We start from the raw sequence: 17836 nt of genomic DNA on the forward strand, positions 1-17836 counted from the left end.
GCCTCAAAGCCCCTAAACACTTGCAAAAATGCAAATTGTCAGACTACCCTAGAGGCCCACTGAATCAGACATTCTGTAGGCAGGAACTCTATGTAAAGTTCTTATCTGCTCAAATCAGTGGTTCTCAATCTTCCTAAGGCTGCTATCCTTTAATACAGTTCCTTATTTTGTGGTAACTCCAACCATAAAATTATTTTTGTGGCTACTTCCTAAGTGTATTTTGGCTACTGTTATGAATCATAGTAAATCCCTGTGTTTTCAAATGGTCTTAGGCAACCCTGTGAAAAGGTCCTTTGACTCTCAAAAGGGTTGAGATCCGTAGACTGAGAACAACCACTGGCTCAAGGGATCAAATTCAAGAAACAGAGTTCTTATATAATTGTTTCCTAAAGGAAAAACATCTGGCTGCTTATGGCTGGAGCATGAGGGGGCCCTTATTCTTATACAGCACTTTACCGTTCAACAAACTTTCCTTCTTTACCTATTGTGGGCTTCTTAAAATAATCCTATACAGTAACTAAAATAGATAGTTTCAGTATTTTCAAATTTGAAGCTGCAGCTCAAAATAATTCAGGGATTTGCACAAAGTCATAGCCTACAAGGAGCGATCCAAATTTAGAACCTAGATCTTCTGAGTCTTGGGAACCCAGAGGCAATACATACGGAGAACAGGGCCATCCATTGAAACCTCCAAGCAACAGCTTGGAGAAATGGTATCTCTAGGGCGCAGGTGATGGCAAGAAGAGGCTAGCACATTCAGGCCACTTCCTATCAGGTGGGTCACAGCTGTTTGTACTTGAAGCTAGCTCTAATCCCTTTTGGCTTGAGTTTGCTGTTATGCAGGATCAGCTTTGGGAAACACAAATGCTGGACCTTCAACAATTTACTTAGGGCATGAATCACCACAGTTGTCCAATCCATTTTAAGTCAAAATTACATAAATCAGGAAAATTGCCTTCCCTTTACATCGTGTGTGCATATATATATATATATATATATATATATATACATACATATATATATATATATATACACACACACTCACTTGCTCGACATTTACAGAAATGCAAAAATTCAGCTTGCCGTTGTCTCATGAGGTTTGTCTGTTTTGTTTCTTGGGCCATAAATGACAGCAAACAGCATAATTCATGGGTGCATAAACAGTTCTTAGTAAAATGTATATAAAATGCCATAATCCTAGATGATAGACAGCATGTTGAACTCCAGTCTTTACAACATACATTTAATGAAGGATTTTATGGGCAATGGATGATCCTTAAAGTATTAGTGATAGCCAATAAATTTTGATTACCTTTAGTGACTTAGCTACAGAGAAAGCAAAGCTCATAATTGTCACAGACTCTCATTGAAGGCCCACAAAGTTTGTTTTCAAATAGTGAATTATAAGTAGTAAAAGAAAATAAAGAAATCGCATATGGTGCCAGGAGTTTGTTTGAGTGTTGACACTTTCTTAGTGAATGTAGGAGTTCCAGATGCCTTATAGAAGAGGAGTCATGTTTCCTCTTGAAATCTGAGCAAGATTTATTATATTTTATTGTCAAATAATTCATCTTTTTTGTTGTTTCTTTCCCCCCTTTAGTACAGAAACAAGCAGGGAAGTAAATACATTTGGGAAAATAAAAATTAATTAACTTTCACATTACCACTTAGTTTCTCTCTAAATCCCATATACTTATTGGATATATTTTCACTTAAACGGGGAAAGTATTACCATCATTGAAATATTATAATGCCCTTCAGACATCAAAGAAAGATGGAATTATAAATATCTAGTTCTATATCTCAATTTTATATTAATTACAATCTCATTGTTGGGTAGATTTTCCATTTTACCATATATATGCTCGTATTATATCTCCATAGGTTTATGTATATGAATAGTTACAAAGAAACTTTGGTCAGTATATACACCGTAACAAATACGTTTCTTGAGCCACTGTAGTTGTTTGAGATCTAGTACCCTATGAATGTCTTTCCAGATATGTGCTGCTAATACCGAGGAGTGGTCCGTGTGTTCATTGAAACGTCATAATTTGCAAGTATGTTATCGAGTCCCACCTATTTCCAATTGTCTATGGCTTATAAAGAGAGGTACATGGGTTTCAATCCATCAAGAGTAAACATCGTGGATGTCCGTGTTCAGGTTCAAAAGTTAGTAAGAGCAGGACTTGAACTTCCAACAATTGATGAAAGCCCTATTAAAGCGGTGAAGTAGGTGGGCTTTGTTAAAAACAAATACAAAGCAGCAACAACAACAGAACTTGAGTCTGTATCATGAGTAAAGGCCCAGAGATAAGTATGTACTACATGGCACTCCTTTGCCTAGCAGTCTAAAGGCGCGTTCAGACTCACTCTATTTAGAAAGGAACTTCGGGCACTACATGGCTGCTGACTTCCAGATCTGTGGCTCGCACTTTGGTTCCTTGGCTTCATCAGGTTCTCCTATGAGTTTTATGAGGACTTGAAGTATCCTCTAAGAAACAGCCAGGTTAGGCATGCATGCGTCAGGCTATTTCTTTCAAGTTTGGCCATAATTATGCCGTTTTCTTCAAAAAGAATAGCAATTATAGAATATGAAAGCAAGGTGTTCACTTCCTTATTACTACGCACAATGGGACTAAAGGTTATATTAAATGAAAACCATGGTCGATTCCAAAGTGCCAACAGAAACACTTGTTTTATGGAAAGAAGAAAGTAAATGTTTTGAAGACTCGTCAGCTAAGTTCCTGTCATCGAAACATCAGAACAACAAGCCTCCCTTGTCTCCTATTGCCATTCCCAACTATTCAGGGCCACACACTCACTAGGAGAGGATTTTTCTCTCCGTGCCATTTCAGTTTCTCAGTGGCAAGCATCTACTGTGGCTGCCAATGGATCAAGTTCTTCTTCCTCTCCTCCCCTGGAAGCTCGCACGTCTAGCAAAATGTCAGAAACAAAGTGGAAGCATGCCTTTCCCAGGCTAGACTTGCAAACAGAAAGTAACAGCACTATTCTTCACCAGGAAGCTGACCCACAAAGCAGACTAGATCCAGTTTGGGGATTGAGAAGAAGGGCAGCTAAGGAAACAAAGGTAAGTCTCTGTACAGTTCCTTCTGACAGAGCTCCACCAACCTCAGAAATAAAGCCTTGTCTCAGTCAAAGAAAAGAAAAAGGAGGGCATGTCAGGTGAGGGCTGGAGAAGCAGTGGACTCATAGGTGACTCCTTTGCATGCTGTTTGTCTGTCTCCCCTCTCCCTGGGAATAACTGGAGCTGAATTTGTTTTCTCAGACTCCATTTCTACGCTGCTGTAATATCTGATAAAGTATGATAATTAAAAACAAAACAAAACAAAATTCCTATTTCTTTGAGCAACCATCATGCAAACACTTATCTATACCACATACAGATATTTATGTAATGAGAATGCCTCTTCTAGATGTAGACATCTATGCATTCCCTTACGTGGAAGTGTGAGAATCCATTTATTCTGCTCATTAAGGTATAGTCATTTCCCTGACTATACCTTAGGAGGCAGGTGGTGCCAACTTACAAAGACATCGCGAACTTTTCAAAAATTTAAATCAAGTTTTATACATTCAGAGTAGACACATGTCTCACCTTTAATCTTGCAATCTGGGAAAAACAAGTCACTTCTAGAGCAAGTATAAACGTAGAACTTGGCTGCTAGCAAAGGGTTAAAGATGTTAGGGAATATGAATGTCAGCAGCTGAGACGGCATGCTTGTGTGTTTGCAAAAATATTTTCTGCATTATGTCCAAATCCCTTTGCAAACAGATAAATTACTCTATAAATCGTATTACCCCCGTGCGGATAAATCACACATGCAGGTTTACAAAGCTGGAGAGCTACAAGGGGAAGTCCGCTCTGGTTAGGAGTGTATTTGGGATTCTTCATTACTCAAAGCTCAGGGAATGAGGAAATAAGTACTCACACACTATCATGTGCTCGCTCCCTTGCCGTCTGGAGCAACACATGTACACATACACCACATGCGTGCACACGCAGAGCACGCCAAATCACACCACACACAATTTCATCTCTAACAAGGCTAGAGACTCCAAAGCAGGACATTCCGTGACAGCCAACCAAATTTATTTCTGAGAAAAGAAAAGAAAACTTTGCTGCTGTAGGCAGCTCTGACACAGAACTGCTCCCTGATGCCCCGGGGTTTATGCGCTATCAGCGCCTTGCACACAGATTAGAGGTTGATTTTCTATGGCATACTGTTTTTTTATTGCCACAGCCAGCAATATTACCTAGATAGACAGACCAACACCGGGTCATTATATTTGGAAGAAATGGGATTTTAAAAGATCTCCAAGGAAAAGACTTTCTTCTTTCCTCCTCTTTTTTTCTATTATCTGTCAGAGTCAAGTAACGCTGGGGTGGGGGAAGGTAGGAGAGAAATACAGGATAGAAGCTCTGAGCTTTAAGGAAATAGAGTAATGACTAGGTATCATCCAAGTCTCTCTACCTTAGAAGGGTCAAACTCTCAAGGACTTGGGATGCTTTTCCAAATCTCCATCCCAAATTATATTGCAGAGGTTGGCAGAGCTTCCTAGGCATAAGACTTTGAACTCTATAATCAATTTGCAGTATCTAATGTAATGTCAGGGAAATGCCTTCTCCACCTCTGTTTAAGTTTTCTATTCTTAAAGGCCTGCCATTAGCTTGGATCCTTTTCTTCCATTCTCCTCACTCTTGTGTTGATTTCTATCCACATTTCAAAAAAGCCCCAGTAATCATCCAAAGTTGTAAGACTGATTTATTGCCTAAGATGTCAATTCAGAGATCGTTACAGAAAGTCTTCTATCAGAACTACTGCTAGGGCAGACTGAGCCTTGCTGAGCAACACGCGCGCGCGCGCGCGCACACACACACACACACACACACACACACACACACACACACACGAACAAGGAGAATGCAGCCATATGTACCACGCTTTGAAAGCCATAACTCAACAACTCTTGTGTCTGAATCGAGGAACCTCAACAAAACTCTTAAGTGCCAAGCGTGAGCAATTACCACAGCATGAATACAACCCAAAGCCACTAACGCCATAGATAAAGTTCGGCTTTCTTGACTGGAGAAAACAACGTTCAAAGAACCGAACAACATTCCAAAAGCACCCGGCTCTGGACAGGGACCAGATTCCCTTGAATTTTGTTTCCGACTAAATCTTCAAGTCAATGCAAGGGAAACACACACACACACACACACACACACACACACACACACACACACACACACACGCCCACAAACCCAGGGCAGCTGGAGTTCAATATCACACACACACACACACACACACACACACACACACACACACACACACACACACATTAGAAAAGTTGCTCACAAGCCCTACCTGAGGATGGCCGTGTCCCCCTGCCTCACGGTGATGTTGTCCGTGCCTCGGTTAAAATCCACGCTGCGAACGGGCAGTCCTGTGGGAAGAAGGCAGAGCAGTCTCAGTAGGACCAGCGGCAACTGTTTCCGATCAGGTTGAACTCTCCCGACCATGGTGGCCTCGGCGAGTTGGTCAGCGGTGGACTCGCGTGTGCGCGCTGCTGGCCACGGAGAGGGGCTCTAGCGCGCGGGGCTCGCAGCCACTGCCAAGGCTGCTCGGGCGGGTCCAGCGCTCACTCCCTTCCACTTTGCCTCGCTCTTTTCCCTCGCTCAGTCTCTTTCCCCTCTGAGATTTAACAAAGCCCTCATCAAATCCAAGCAGGAGTGGGGGAGAAAGTGGAGGAACAAATTTTCCGAAGGACTAGTGCAAATATAAAATGCTTTAATGATGAGGAGGCGACTGTCAATGGCAGGGGTGCTTCCTTAGACTCTCTGTAGCTGGCTGCTTCTCTGCCAGCGTCTGGGCTGAGCTCCTTCTCTCTGTAACCCACTTTCCCAGGCAGCAGGAGAGCCTGCCAGGGAGAGTAAAGAAACAGCCTCTCGCAGCAGCAGCAGCAGCAGCGGCAGCAACCCAGGAGCTCTCTCCCCCTCCTCTTTCCTGTTTCTCCCTCCAGTCCCTGTTCTCTCTCTACTCAGCACCTCCCCCCTATCCTGCTGGTTTTCAACAGCCCCGCCACGTCATCCCCTCCTCCCACCCCTCAGCGTGGCCCCTTGCTTTGCACAACTGCCCCCTTCACCAGCAGCCAGTCTCAATGAAAGCCTGATGCGCCTTTGGGTTGTCAGGACAACAGCTCCATCTGAGGCCTGGCTGATTTCCTTAAGAAGAGGGGATGGGGCTCAGAGGTACTGTTAAGACAGGGAAGAGGAGGTGGTCTTAAGCTATAAAAGAACAGGAGAGAGGGTCCAGGAAAGAAGAGCAAAGGCATGGCAAGAAAGAACCGCAAACCTTCACAAACGAAGCCACATATACATGGATAGGAAGTCATACTGCAGAATGGACCAGAAAGATGAGGAAAGGAGAGGAAACTGTCCAGGCTGAGTCTCAAACTGAAAGCCAAGGTTGATTTTGAAGTCCTGGCCATGGCTTTCCACACTCCCATGGTATTCACCCTTTCTCCTCTCCTGAAGTATTTAAAAGGTTTATTTTATCTCTCCTCTTCATTCCCTCCCCCTCTTGAAAACCCCTTATGAAAGATGGATTGGAGACAATGCTGGTATTGAGTGGTCCCGGGTGTGAATGCTTGTCTTGTCTTCCCCAAGTGCCAGCCTCAGCAGCTGATCCTTGATCCCCCAAATCAACTTCACTCTCCAGGAAACCCGCAGGCAGACACGTGAGTGACGGGACTTGGGATAATCGTTCACATGACACACGTTGCAGAAAGCTCACCAGTTTGTAACGCCACTTGCTTCCTAGACAAGAGATCTCCTTTGCAAGGAGATCTAAGTCTACAGACAGCACTCTACTGAAAGCTGATGTCCAGCAAGTGTAAGGAACTAGCATTTGTCACCCCTACACAGCTACCCAAAGGGTGAACACCAGAGTTACTCAAGTGAGAGTTTCAATGTCAGACAGTTCCTCAGCCCTGAGGCTGAAGACTTTTCTGTCCTGAATATTCTCTCTTTCCTCTCCCTCTCCCTCCCCCTCCCCTCCCCCTCCCCCTCCCCTCCCCCTCCCCCTCCCCCCTCTCTCCAAGCATTCACAGAGTACAAAAATCAGTTATAAACTCTACAAAACAAATTGTAGTCAGCTTCCTATGGTTGATATTACAAGACTCAGTTCTCCAATCAAGAGGCAGCAAACACTCCCAGGTCCCAGGCTGTATGCAAAGGAGGCCCGAGGCAGACTTTCAGGGTTTGAGCAAGCAAACCACCCTCAGACCCCAAGAATAATCAATCACTCTTGGTTTCCTTTTGGCCTCCTGTCACCAGCAGAGCTTTTGAATTTCAACTGTTTCCTCTGTGATAGCAAGGACATTTGACAAGGGCAACAGTACATGGCTTCTTAGTTAAGGTGATAGAACATCCTGGCCAATGCAACATGGTGGGGAAAGGTTTGGCTGGCTTACACTACTACATCACAGTCTATCATTGAAGAAGCCAAGACAGGAACTCAAGGCAGGAATTTGGAGGCTTAAAGCTCCTCATGGCTTGATCAGCCCCGTTTTTCTTAAACAACCCAGAACAATCTTTCCCAAGGATGGTTTGGCTACAAGTGGTCTGAAACCTCCCACCCCCAATAACTAAAACAGAAAATGCCCACAGACTTGCCTACAGGACACTTTTATGAAGCCGTATTCTCAGTTAAGAATCTCTCTTCTCGGAATCTTAGAAAGGACTGGAAGAGCTTGAAGGGGCTCGAGACCCCATATGAACAACAATGCCAACCAACCAGAGCTTCCAGGGACTAAGCCACTACCTAAAGACTATACTTGGACTGACCCTGGACTCTGACCTCATAGGTAGCAATGAATATCCTAGTAAAAGCACCAGTGGAAGGGGAAGCCCTGGGTCCTGCCAAGGCTGAACCCCCAGTGGATGTGATTGTTGGGGGGATGGCAGTAATGGGGGTAGGATGGGGAGGGGAACACCCATATAGAAGGGGAGAGGGAGGGGTTAGGGGGATGTTTGCCTGGAAACCGGGAAAGGGAATAATAATCGAAATGTAAATAAGAAATGCCCAAGTTACTAAAGATAAAAAAAAAAAAAAAGAATCTCTCTTCTCTTGCACAGCTAAGATTGTGTGAAGCTGAGTAAACTAACTAGGACACATGGTTACCTACAGACATTTGTAACTAAATCACAGTAAGGGGAATAAGCTATGAAACCCTGGAAGAACTCAAGCCCTAAGCAATTATTCACAGCTGGCATTTGCCTTGTACCCCAGAATATTTAAAGGAATTTTTTGGGCAGCATTTTATCAGTTAAAAGGTAGATGACTTCCTACAGATTATGTGAGAAAAAAAAAAGGTATTTTGTCTTTGAAGAAAATACCTTAAAGTATTGGAATCTGAATTGTCCCAATTCAAGGTTTATAGAGTCAATTCCTTTTATTTGCACTTGATTTATTTCACATAAATCAAGATGTCCTCTGTCAGTGGTGATGAGTCTGTCATCTTCTAAGCCAGGAAGGAACCACGCCTGGCTCAGACACGGCTGTTGAAATTTTGAGCTCATTTTATCAGTGAAGAAATGGCTGGATAAAGTGGTTAGTTGAATCATAAGTTCTGTAATTGTCAATGTGAATGGAACAAATGAGTTTCGCATGCTTAAAGGGTTGGCATCAAGACTACAAGGGGAAGAGCATCTCTCTTCCCATACATTGCCAACAGACTTGACCATCTCTGCCAAGGGTATTGTTGCTTTCTGAAATGGACGATTTGCTTACACAATGACTTAGATAGAGGATATGCTCTCTTGTTGTTAGGTGTTCCTCTAATGTCAGAAGGAAAAAATAAAGAGATGGTGGACAGAGACATTACAGGACTAGCATGGGTGACCTCATAGGAACTGTTTAGAGCAAACATGATGTTTGAAACCCAATGCACAAGATAATTCACAGAAGTGGGATCAGGAATGTAGTACTTGTAGTTAATGAGTCCCACTTTGGATTTGTCTCTGTAGCCCTACTAAGAAAAAGATATTACATAGTCAAGATTATAATCACAATCAAATTAGAAAGAATTAAACTAATTAAGAAGACAAAAACCAAAAGTACATATTTGCATAGGAAAAAATACAAAAAGTAATTAAAAGATATATATGCATATATATATATATATATATATATATATCTTTATTAAGCTTAGTCTGGTTCTTAGGGCAACTTTTTTCCACTTAATTGACTTGTTGTGAGCACATAAGGTAAAACACAATCTTTAAAGAATGATCACAGTTTAGAGAATCTCTAAAGCAGAGTGTTCAGCGACTCAGCCCAACTCAAGAAGAATTTCAGACAGGAAGCTTATTAATAAAGTTGATAACTCAGTGGAATTTACATTCAGGTGGAACTTAAGGAACTTCTCTCTCCCAATACTTGTCCCCAAAGGAGAGTTTATGATTGTTAAATATAAGAAGGGAAGAATGGTAGACTTTCCTCTCCCACTCATAGTGTAAGCACCAGCCTTCATAGAGTAATGAATTCATCAACTTCCCCTGGCCTGGTGCAGTGTAGACTCTCAGACAATCCCCTCTCCATGCCCTCATTGAGCCTTGGTTTACTCTCTTAAAATCCCCTACTTTCTTATACTCATGGTCAGTCTCCTCCAAACTACCTTACTGTTAACTCCTCTACTGCTCTCCTTTCTTAGACATGTCGAGAGGGAAACAGATAGGTGACTTTCTGAAAGGTGTACAGGCTATTTTTCTAGAATCACTCTATACATCCTTGTGAGCAGCTTGGCAAAAATGAACATACTTGGGTTATTTGTGAGGCGAGCATGGCTGTTAGCCATATGAAACAGCCATCATCACCCAAGTAAGATGATCTTAACTACTACTTTAAAATAACATACTGCCTTTCCAAAAGAGGCTTTAGGAGGTTCTGGCACTCTCCAGAGACAAATGCTGCAAGAAAAACAAAAACTGGCTCACATCTGAGTACCCTAAGGAGCATGAAGCATTTGTTCCGGTGTTTAGCTTTGTAAGGTAGCAGACTCCCACGAAATCCAAATGCAGCCTGAAATGTACAACTAATTATTTGGCTGCACTGCTTGAATTTTATGCTAAACTTGTATATAACATTATTAATGAACAGTTCAAAATTTCCACAGTTGTAAGGTCTTAATCCTAACATCATGTCTGTACCTCCTTTCATAAGTAGAATTAGCATTTCCACGTGACCTAGAAATGCAGAATTGTTAAAACTTTCGGATCCCTTGCTATCGTATCCTCATTGATTTCATTATAAGCTAGCAGTGTTCAGGTACTTTGGCTTGTGCTCATGAGTATGGCATTATCTTGGGATTTGTCATCGGAATTTGGTACCTTTAAATTTAACTTTATTCATATACGCCTTCCTGTCTCGAAAAACTCTTCGGCCTCAAGTCAGTTAAAGTCCAGTTTTCCCTCATAGGCCCCCAGTGATGTAAAACCCCTGACTGGAAAGTCTGCATGTCGAAAATCAGTCTAAGGTTTGCTTTTAGTGCATGTCATGGTTCATTGTTATCAAATCAGTCCTCGGCCTCTAACAATGTGGGTTTTGCTCACTTGTTCTATTTTTACAGGCATCAGTGCTTGGATGTGTCCCAGTTTCACAAGGTCTTGGAAATTGCTCAGCTACCTGTGTCCCCACATTTCACTTCTGCTCTTGGTTACTCATAAGCACGCCCGTACTCACTGTTACTAGCCCTCTAGTGCCCCTGTACACTTAACTCATTTTTCTTTTTATTTCAAAGAATTATATCCACTGGCCACACTGGCCTTGGGCTCACCCTTTTCTTAGATTTTAAGCTCCACCATCATGGGCACCACTCACAAGGCGGTAACCATGTCCCAGCAATGTTGGATCTGAATGCTTCTGCTCTATCAGGATACCTTTCGTCTAATGGGAAGGACATTGGAGCATCTGTGAAGATGGAGGGAACAACACTCCAGAGGAACAGAATCTCAGTATCGCAACTCAGGAAATTCTACCCTCTATCAAGGCTGCTTGTAGTGAACTGAATTCCTGCACTCAGAAAATAGATCAAGGAGGAATGAGGAAGAGTAGAAGCAGAGTACTCTATGTTTTTTTTTTCCGGAGCTGAGGACCGAACCCAGGGCCTTGCACTTGCTAGGCAAGCACTCTACCACTGAGCTAAATCCCCAACCCCAGCAGAGTACTCTAAAATGAAGTATAAGCTTATGACTCACTCAGTCACTCAGTATGTGTTCATTGATATGGTAGTGACTTAGAGAAACCAAGCCTCTGAGCTCAGAGAATCTGCAGCCTAGAAGTCAAAATAAATATTAAGCAAGTAAATATATTCATATTTTGTGCAAAGTGAAACCTGTGGGAGAAGAATATGGGTGACAGGGTATAAATGTGCTATAGATATTGTGAGGAAAAGGGACATAAACAAAGCTAGCTTGAAACATGATAAGGAAGACATGAGAATGTCAAGAATGTATCTTGAAGTTTAAAAAATTGCATGTTAAAGGCACTTAAATAATAATATGTACATGCTATACCTTTCAGTAGAGAGGAAAGCGAAGCCCCTACAGAGCAGTTTATGTGTTTGCTGCAGTGTAGAGTAGGGAAGAAATGGATGAAATTATACATTAAGAATCATTATATCATAATGAAACCATTCTAAGATTAGGAATCTATGTTGTATTCTAGTGATAATGGACAAAGGTTTGCAATGAATGATTTAAATGATTCAATTGACATTTTACAAAGAGTGTTAAGAATACAACATGAACAATGCATTATCTCAAAACTTCAATAGCAATGAAGAATCAAAGAGAAGGACGTCTTAGTTCCTCAGTGCAGACTAGCATAGGGTATGGGATGATGCTGAGTTAAAAGTGAAGATGACATTGACTGGACGGGCTCAGGATGGGTGCTTTCTCCTCAAGTGTCTATATTCTGCCATAAATCATCTCTGCTTTTCTCAGGTGAGCCTCTAACCTCACTCTATTGGTTTAACTCTGGTGCATGCCTTTGAAAAGGTACCACTCCTCATGGCAAGAGCTGAGAGAAAGCAGAGTAGACTGTCATTAATATCAACTGTACAGAAAAATTGCTTGCCAAGTGTAAATGCTGCATGCCCTTAATTATGGTTCTTATATGTTAATAGAATATCAGTAAAGTAAAAAAGAGTTTGTAAAAATTTTGTTAAAGAATAATGAATGCATAACTTGATGGACAGATGTCATACAATAACTAAAGTTTACTAAATATATTTTTTGCATATCTATATTTTCCAGATGATAGCTAACCTGTTCAATTTGAATGGAGTGCCTAGCTAAATATCTCGAGGCTATAAGTCATGTAAATAACACTAATATATTTTCTCCAGAGCTTACTGACAATATTGAGCTCCAGGGCAAGTCTAGTGCTGGGTCATTATATTAACCAAAGTGTCCCAGAAGTGTGCATGCTTCAAAGTAGCTTCTTTTCCTCTCTGGCTTATCATTTACATTTTTGGCCCTCTCCAGTTTGAGTAATGAATGTAGACGCATTGCTTAGATGAGAGGAAAGGAACTCACAAGACCGATCTCATCAGTCAGTTGCTATATATGAAAACATTCATAAATATTATTAATAAATATGTGAAAGCACCATGTAGCAGCTCCTATGCTGAGATCTGAAATGTTCACCAATATACAAAACTGACAATCTACCCTAGTGTGGCTCTCACAGAGGAATTACATTAAAAGCCCATCCTTGAGAGAGACAAACATGATTTAGAGTAGAGTTTTAGAGTAGGCTTTCCAATGGTGAAGGGCCAAAATTAGCCACTACATATATCCAACACTCTCCTTGGTTCTCAGCGGGACTGAAATGTAATAAAACTCAGACTACTTATCCAAGAACTCACAGCCAATACATTACAACCAGGTGAGCACTTCTGTAGCAGAGAATGAGGGGCCCTAAGCAGGGACTGCCTTGTGAGAGAATAGAATGTAAAAAAGATGAACCAGAAGGGTTTTTGGGAGAAAATGGTATTTTATATACTCCTAGAATGCATGCAAGGAGAGGGAAGTAATGCCCTTTGCAAGGGGTAGCTATGTGAACCAGCCTGTGATGAAGGATGGAAATCCAATATCTGACTGAAGCTTGGGATTCTGTCTAGAGAAAAGTTCTGAACTCATTGAAGGAAGAGTTCCATTTCATCCCATAGTTTCAAAGCTACTTTAGATTTTGGAAAAGCCGGGAGACCTGTGAGTCATCAGAGTGGTAGAATGTTCAATGAGGAAGTTAGTCAGAAGCCTGAACTGAAGTTGTTAAAGTCATAATAAGAAAGCTAAACACCATCAACTATGTACACATTTTTCTTCCAAAAGAGTTGTAAGGAAAGGAAGCCTTTGCTCCAATTTCCATTAACTGAGAAGACAAGTTGTAGAAAAGTGTGTAGCGGGAAAGATCGGAAAAAGTTAAAGTGGAAAATCATTATTTTAAAGTGAGGGTCGCTGAAGTGCTCGACAAGCATGCTAATGAGTTTGACCTTCATTCCGTAGGCAGTAGGGAATCGTTAAAAAAGTTGAGCAAGTGAATGACATAATCAGATCTGTGTTTTAGGAAGATAACTTACTGGCCATGGAGTAGGACATACACTGGGACAAGTTAAAGTTGGGAAGCGCCTGTTGTAAAGTCTCTGATAGAGCAAAAGCAGGACTTGAAGAAAGCAGGCTTCAGCACAGTGACAAGGGAAAAGAGGAAGCAAAAGCCTGCAGAAGAATGTCACTGAAAACTGACGGGACCTGTCAATTGGGTATGGGAATAGAAGAAATGGAAAAGGCAAAGGATTTCTCTGCCTTCTATCTTCTTTCTGCTTATAGTTTTGGCTAATAAAAATGTGAAATTTGAATTATTTTAAAAGAGCTAAATTTACAGGAAATTTGGAAATTCTACTTTTAGATCTCTGGCCTGGCTCCTAAATTGGTATCCAAATAACCTGTACTCCCAGACGGGCATGCTTATGAAATTGTCATAGAAATATGATCCTCTTCACAGAGGGGCTGTCTTTGAGGTCCAATGAACTAAGTCCAGAAAGTCCAATTCTTTCCCCATAATTTTTGTTAGCTTCTCTCTAGTCTGTGTTTGTGCAAATTCAATATATTTATATAGCATAATTGTTTGCTGATAATGAATTTCATCCTGACTTTTACAAATGCATGTCCCGATAGCAATTAAGCTGATTTCTCTTTCAAGAAGAAAAAGGATCTGAACTTGTCTCCCTCTGCTGGTTATATGTTGAGGTATCATGGTGCTTATTTAACTAGAATAATAGAAAGAAGGAGACATACCTGAAAATAAGATAATAATTTCCTTTTTACAATTATAGGGCTTTGCAGTTCACAATGTGCAGAGACACACATCATTTCACGTGTTGTCTTTATTGCAGTTCTGGGAGATAAACAGTGGGAGCATTGCCACCCCAGTGGTTAGGAAGTCACTCTGAGACTCCAAGCCAGTAAGCTCACATATGAAATTAGAGGAAAATCAGGAGGCATATGTAATTAGAAAAAAAATGTTCCAGTGTTAAAGATAGGGGCAATCTGGATCTTTCTGTTTACTCCTTTCCAATTCTACAGCTGAAACACGGACCTGAGATGTTTACTCAGTGCCTCCCTGTTGTATAGCTGAGAAGGAGAGCTGATATAGCTCTTCAGAAACAGTGAGACCTGTATTTATAGAACAACACCTAGAAAGTATTCTTTATACTATACCATGCTTCCTGTCTAATAATCCCGGGATATTAATATTTTGCCCACCTGCCCTGTAGCATGGCCTATATGGATTTGTGTCCTCTCACAATTAGTAATCAAGACAATGTCCTGTAGACATGTTCACAGGCAAATGTGGTGTCGCTCTGGGGTCCCCTCTTTTCTGGTGTGTCCAGTTAAGAGCTGGACCTAACTCTGAAAAACTTATAAGCAAGTAAGCAAAAAAGGAAGGATGAAAACACAGGCAAAGAGGTCAGTAGGTCAAACAAAAAAAATGCAAGACTTAGTTACTATTCACATACAGAAGGGTTCTATGCAGCTTGGGACTCTGAAACTTCAGGAACGAGTGCAGGTTTGAGACATGTTTAGGTATCAGATAATGTGTGAGCAGAACACCTTGGCATGGATTCCCTCACCATAGCGCTGCCTGGCACTGTCTTCTAGTTTTCTCTATACTCGCTTACAGGCAGTCTATAACAATTAGTAATCGGGAAAATGTCAGGAGAGTGCACACAGGCAAATGGTGGCGGTAACTCCTCAACCGATGCTCCCTCTTTTCAGATGTGTGAAGACATGGCTCAGCATCATAGTCTCCCACGTTGTCCCATTCATAATGAACATGCCCATTCTTTCATGGATGGAAATAGAAACCGATAAAAATAAATTATACTTGCTTGTGGGTGATTTACAATTCTAACTTCTGTAGGACTATGGATATTATGCAAGAAGAGCTAAAGTCGATGCATTTCAGATTTCTAAAGAACATTTTTAATGTAAGTATACTATAGTAAATCTTGATTTTTTTTTCCTGACACAGAATAGAACTCTATGGTGAAAATTGCAAAGATAGTTCAATATCCAAATTTGAAGTATGAAACTGGTTTGCGTAATCTTAACTTATTAAGTCATAATATCTACTTACACAAGAGAGGGGGCCATTAAATACCTAGAATATTAAATCAATACACATAATCTATTCAAAAGGTTGATCAATGAATTATTTTCGGTTTTGAAATCATATGTATCTATGTGAGTCTCTATAGAGGTGTGTAGGTGCCCATGGAATGGGTAGAGATCTCCTGAACCTGTAATTACAGGCAGTTGTGAGCTGCCTGGTGTACATGCTGGGAATGGAACTCTGGTCATTTAAAGCAACAAGAACTCTAAATGCTGAGAGCTATCTTGATTCCTGAGAGGTTTTATACATGTGCCTTTTTTGAGTGTAAATTATCAGCTAAGAATAGAGAAATAATGACTTTCAAATATAGTACACACATATATAAACAAATACAGACATTGGGGAAAATGAAGACACACAGATTATTTCCGATACATATGCTAAACATTTGCTATACTTGTATTCAAAATCAACTGTCACAATTTTGCAGAACTTTTATTTTGTAGCAGCTACACTCTTTTGTGGCATTCTCTTTCCCTATGTCAAGACAGCATGACAGAGTATTGATCCTGGGGTGGAATCGGGCTAATCAGTGAGCACGGAAGTCATCTGGGATGGTTGGAAGCAATAGAAATGAACTGATATTTGTGGTTTTGGAGTTTTCAGATGGAGAAAGAGCTTCGATCAGGAAATATCTGGCTTTTATGTGAGGACTAGAGAACTTTGAGAGGTGGGAGGTGTGTGACAGGATGACCAGAGAGAACCATGGAGTAGCAGTGCCAAGGGGACCAGAGGGATGTGAGTCACCACACGGCAGTGAAAGAGAGTAATGTAGGCATCTCAGGGAGGTAGTGTGGGAGCAGTTATTTCTGGAGGCAGAATATTCCTATAGGTCAAATGCTTGGAGACAGTTCCATACCTGCTGTAACGTTAGCGCACACAGATTATAAGTGGATAAATTCTGTTTCTCGTAATAATTCAAGCACCTTGCTATTAAGCTTAGACAATTTACAACTTGGTTACACTTTTACAAATTAGAATTACATAAGTTTTGAGTGGTGATGTCATTAGCAAGAACACTTGGTTATTTCATTAAATAATAAGAATTTTTTGCTTGTCCAGTCTGTAAGCTATCCTCCAAACGGCCTGCAGGAATAACTCACTGTGGTCACCATGATAAGATTTACTTGAAATAATAATAATAATAAAGCATTTTAACCTTGTCTGGGAAGAAGATCAACATCTAGTTTTATGGATGGTTTAAAAATTATATAAATTTGTTTTAAGTATTAAGAAAAGCAAACATCAAGAAATGCAAACATGTGGATTGGTCATTTTCACCTAGTACATGGCAGTTAAAACATAAGGTACTAAAGTCAGAAAAGGTCTTATATTTTCTGGGAAATAGAAGAGTCTTGGGAGAGAAGCCAGGAAATAGAGGGGCACAGACAGTGTGATGTGCTGTTAACTACATAGAAGTCTACCCAGTGCTGTCTTCACATGAGGAAAACCACCCAGTTTTCCATTCAAAGGGACAGGTTTCTGAAAGCTACAGCATCATCATTGCATCTTCATAAAGAAATCATCTCAGAAAGAAGGACTGAGGAATGGAGTGTTGAGGGGTTTAGATATTGACAGCTTCACAAGAGTGTTGGAGAAAAACTCAACAATATTGCCACAGGAATTAATGCCAACAGCTGGCCAGGACTCCATAGAACAAAGTTGTAGGATAGAAAAGAAAGTGCCCTGATCAAAGGTGAGGATTCAGGCTGGTGAATGATATGAAATTTATCTAGATAAAGACTATAGAGATGGATTGAGGGCCGTACGAGAGAAAGAAAAGAAAATCTGAGTGTCAGGTCTTAAAGAAAATGAAGCCTTTGCTTTTGAAGACAAGGTTGCTAGTGATATTGGTATCTGCTGTACAAAATGGAAGGACTGGGTCAGAAGCGTTTTCAGTAACTCAAACAAGAGCAACTGGAGCAGCATTTCATGCCAGCAAAGTGGAGAAGGATCATTGCAAGATCACAATTATAAAGGGAGAGATAAAATTATTAAGTAGATGTGTGACGCGGATAACTGAAAGTTGTGTATGGAATCCTTTTATCCTTCATTTCAAACTGTGTATCGACCTG

The 17836-nt window shown here is 40.9% G+C and overlaps 1 protein-coding gene across 3 annotated transcripts in view; it reads right to left on the reverse strand.

Moving 5' to 3' along the window:
* Positions 1-17836, reverse strand: part of Lsamp (limbic system-associated membrane protein) — a 2169735-nt gene that overhangs the window by 643106 nt on the left and 1508793 nt on the right. For 2 of the 3 annotated variants that reach the window (NM_001414997.1, XM_039088255.2), the window contains exon 3: positions 5391-5469. In NM_001414997.1, the coding sequence (NP_001401926.1) occupies positions 5391-5469 (79 nt within the window). Of the gene's footprint in view, positions 1-5390; positions 6066-17836 lie in introns of those variants that run through there. The other variant, NM_017242.3, reaches the window with a different exon arrangement.

This window comes from Rattus norvegicus, chromosome 11 (assembly GCF_036323735.1).
Source record: "Rattus norvegicus strain BN/NHsdMcwi chromosome 11, GRCr8, whole genome shotgun sequence".
Classification (NCBI taxonomy): domain Eukaryota; kingdom Metazoa; phylum Chordata; class Mammalia; order Rodentia; family Muridae; genus Rattus; species Rattus norvegicus.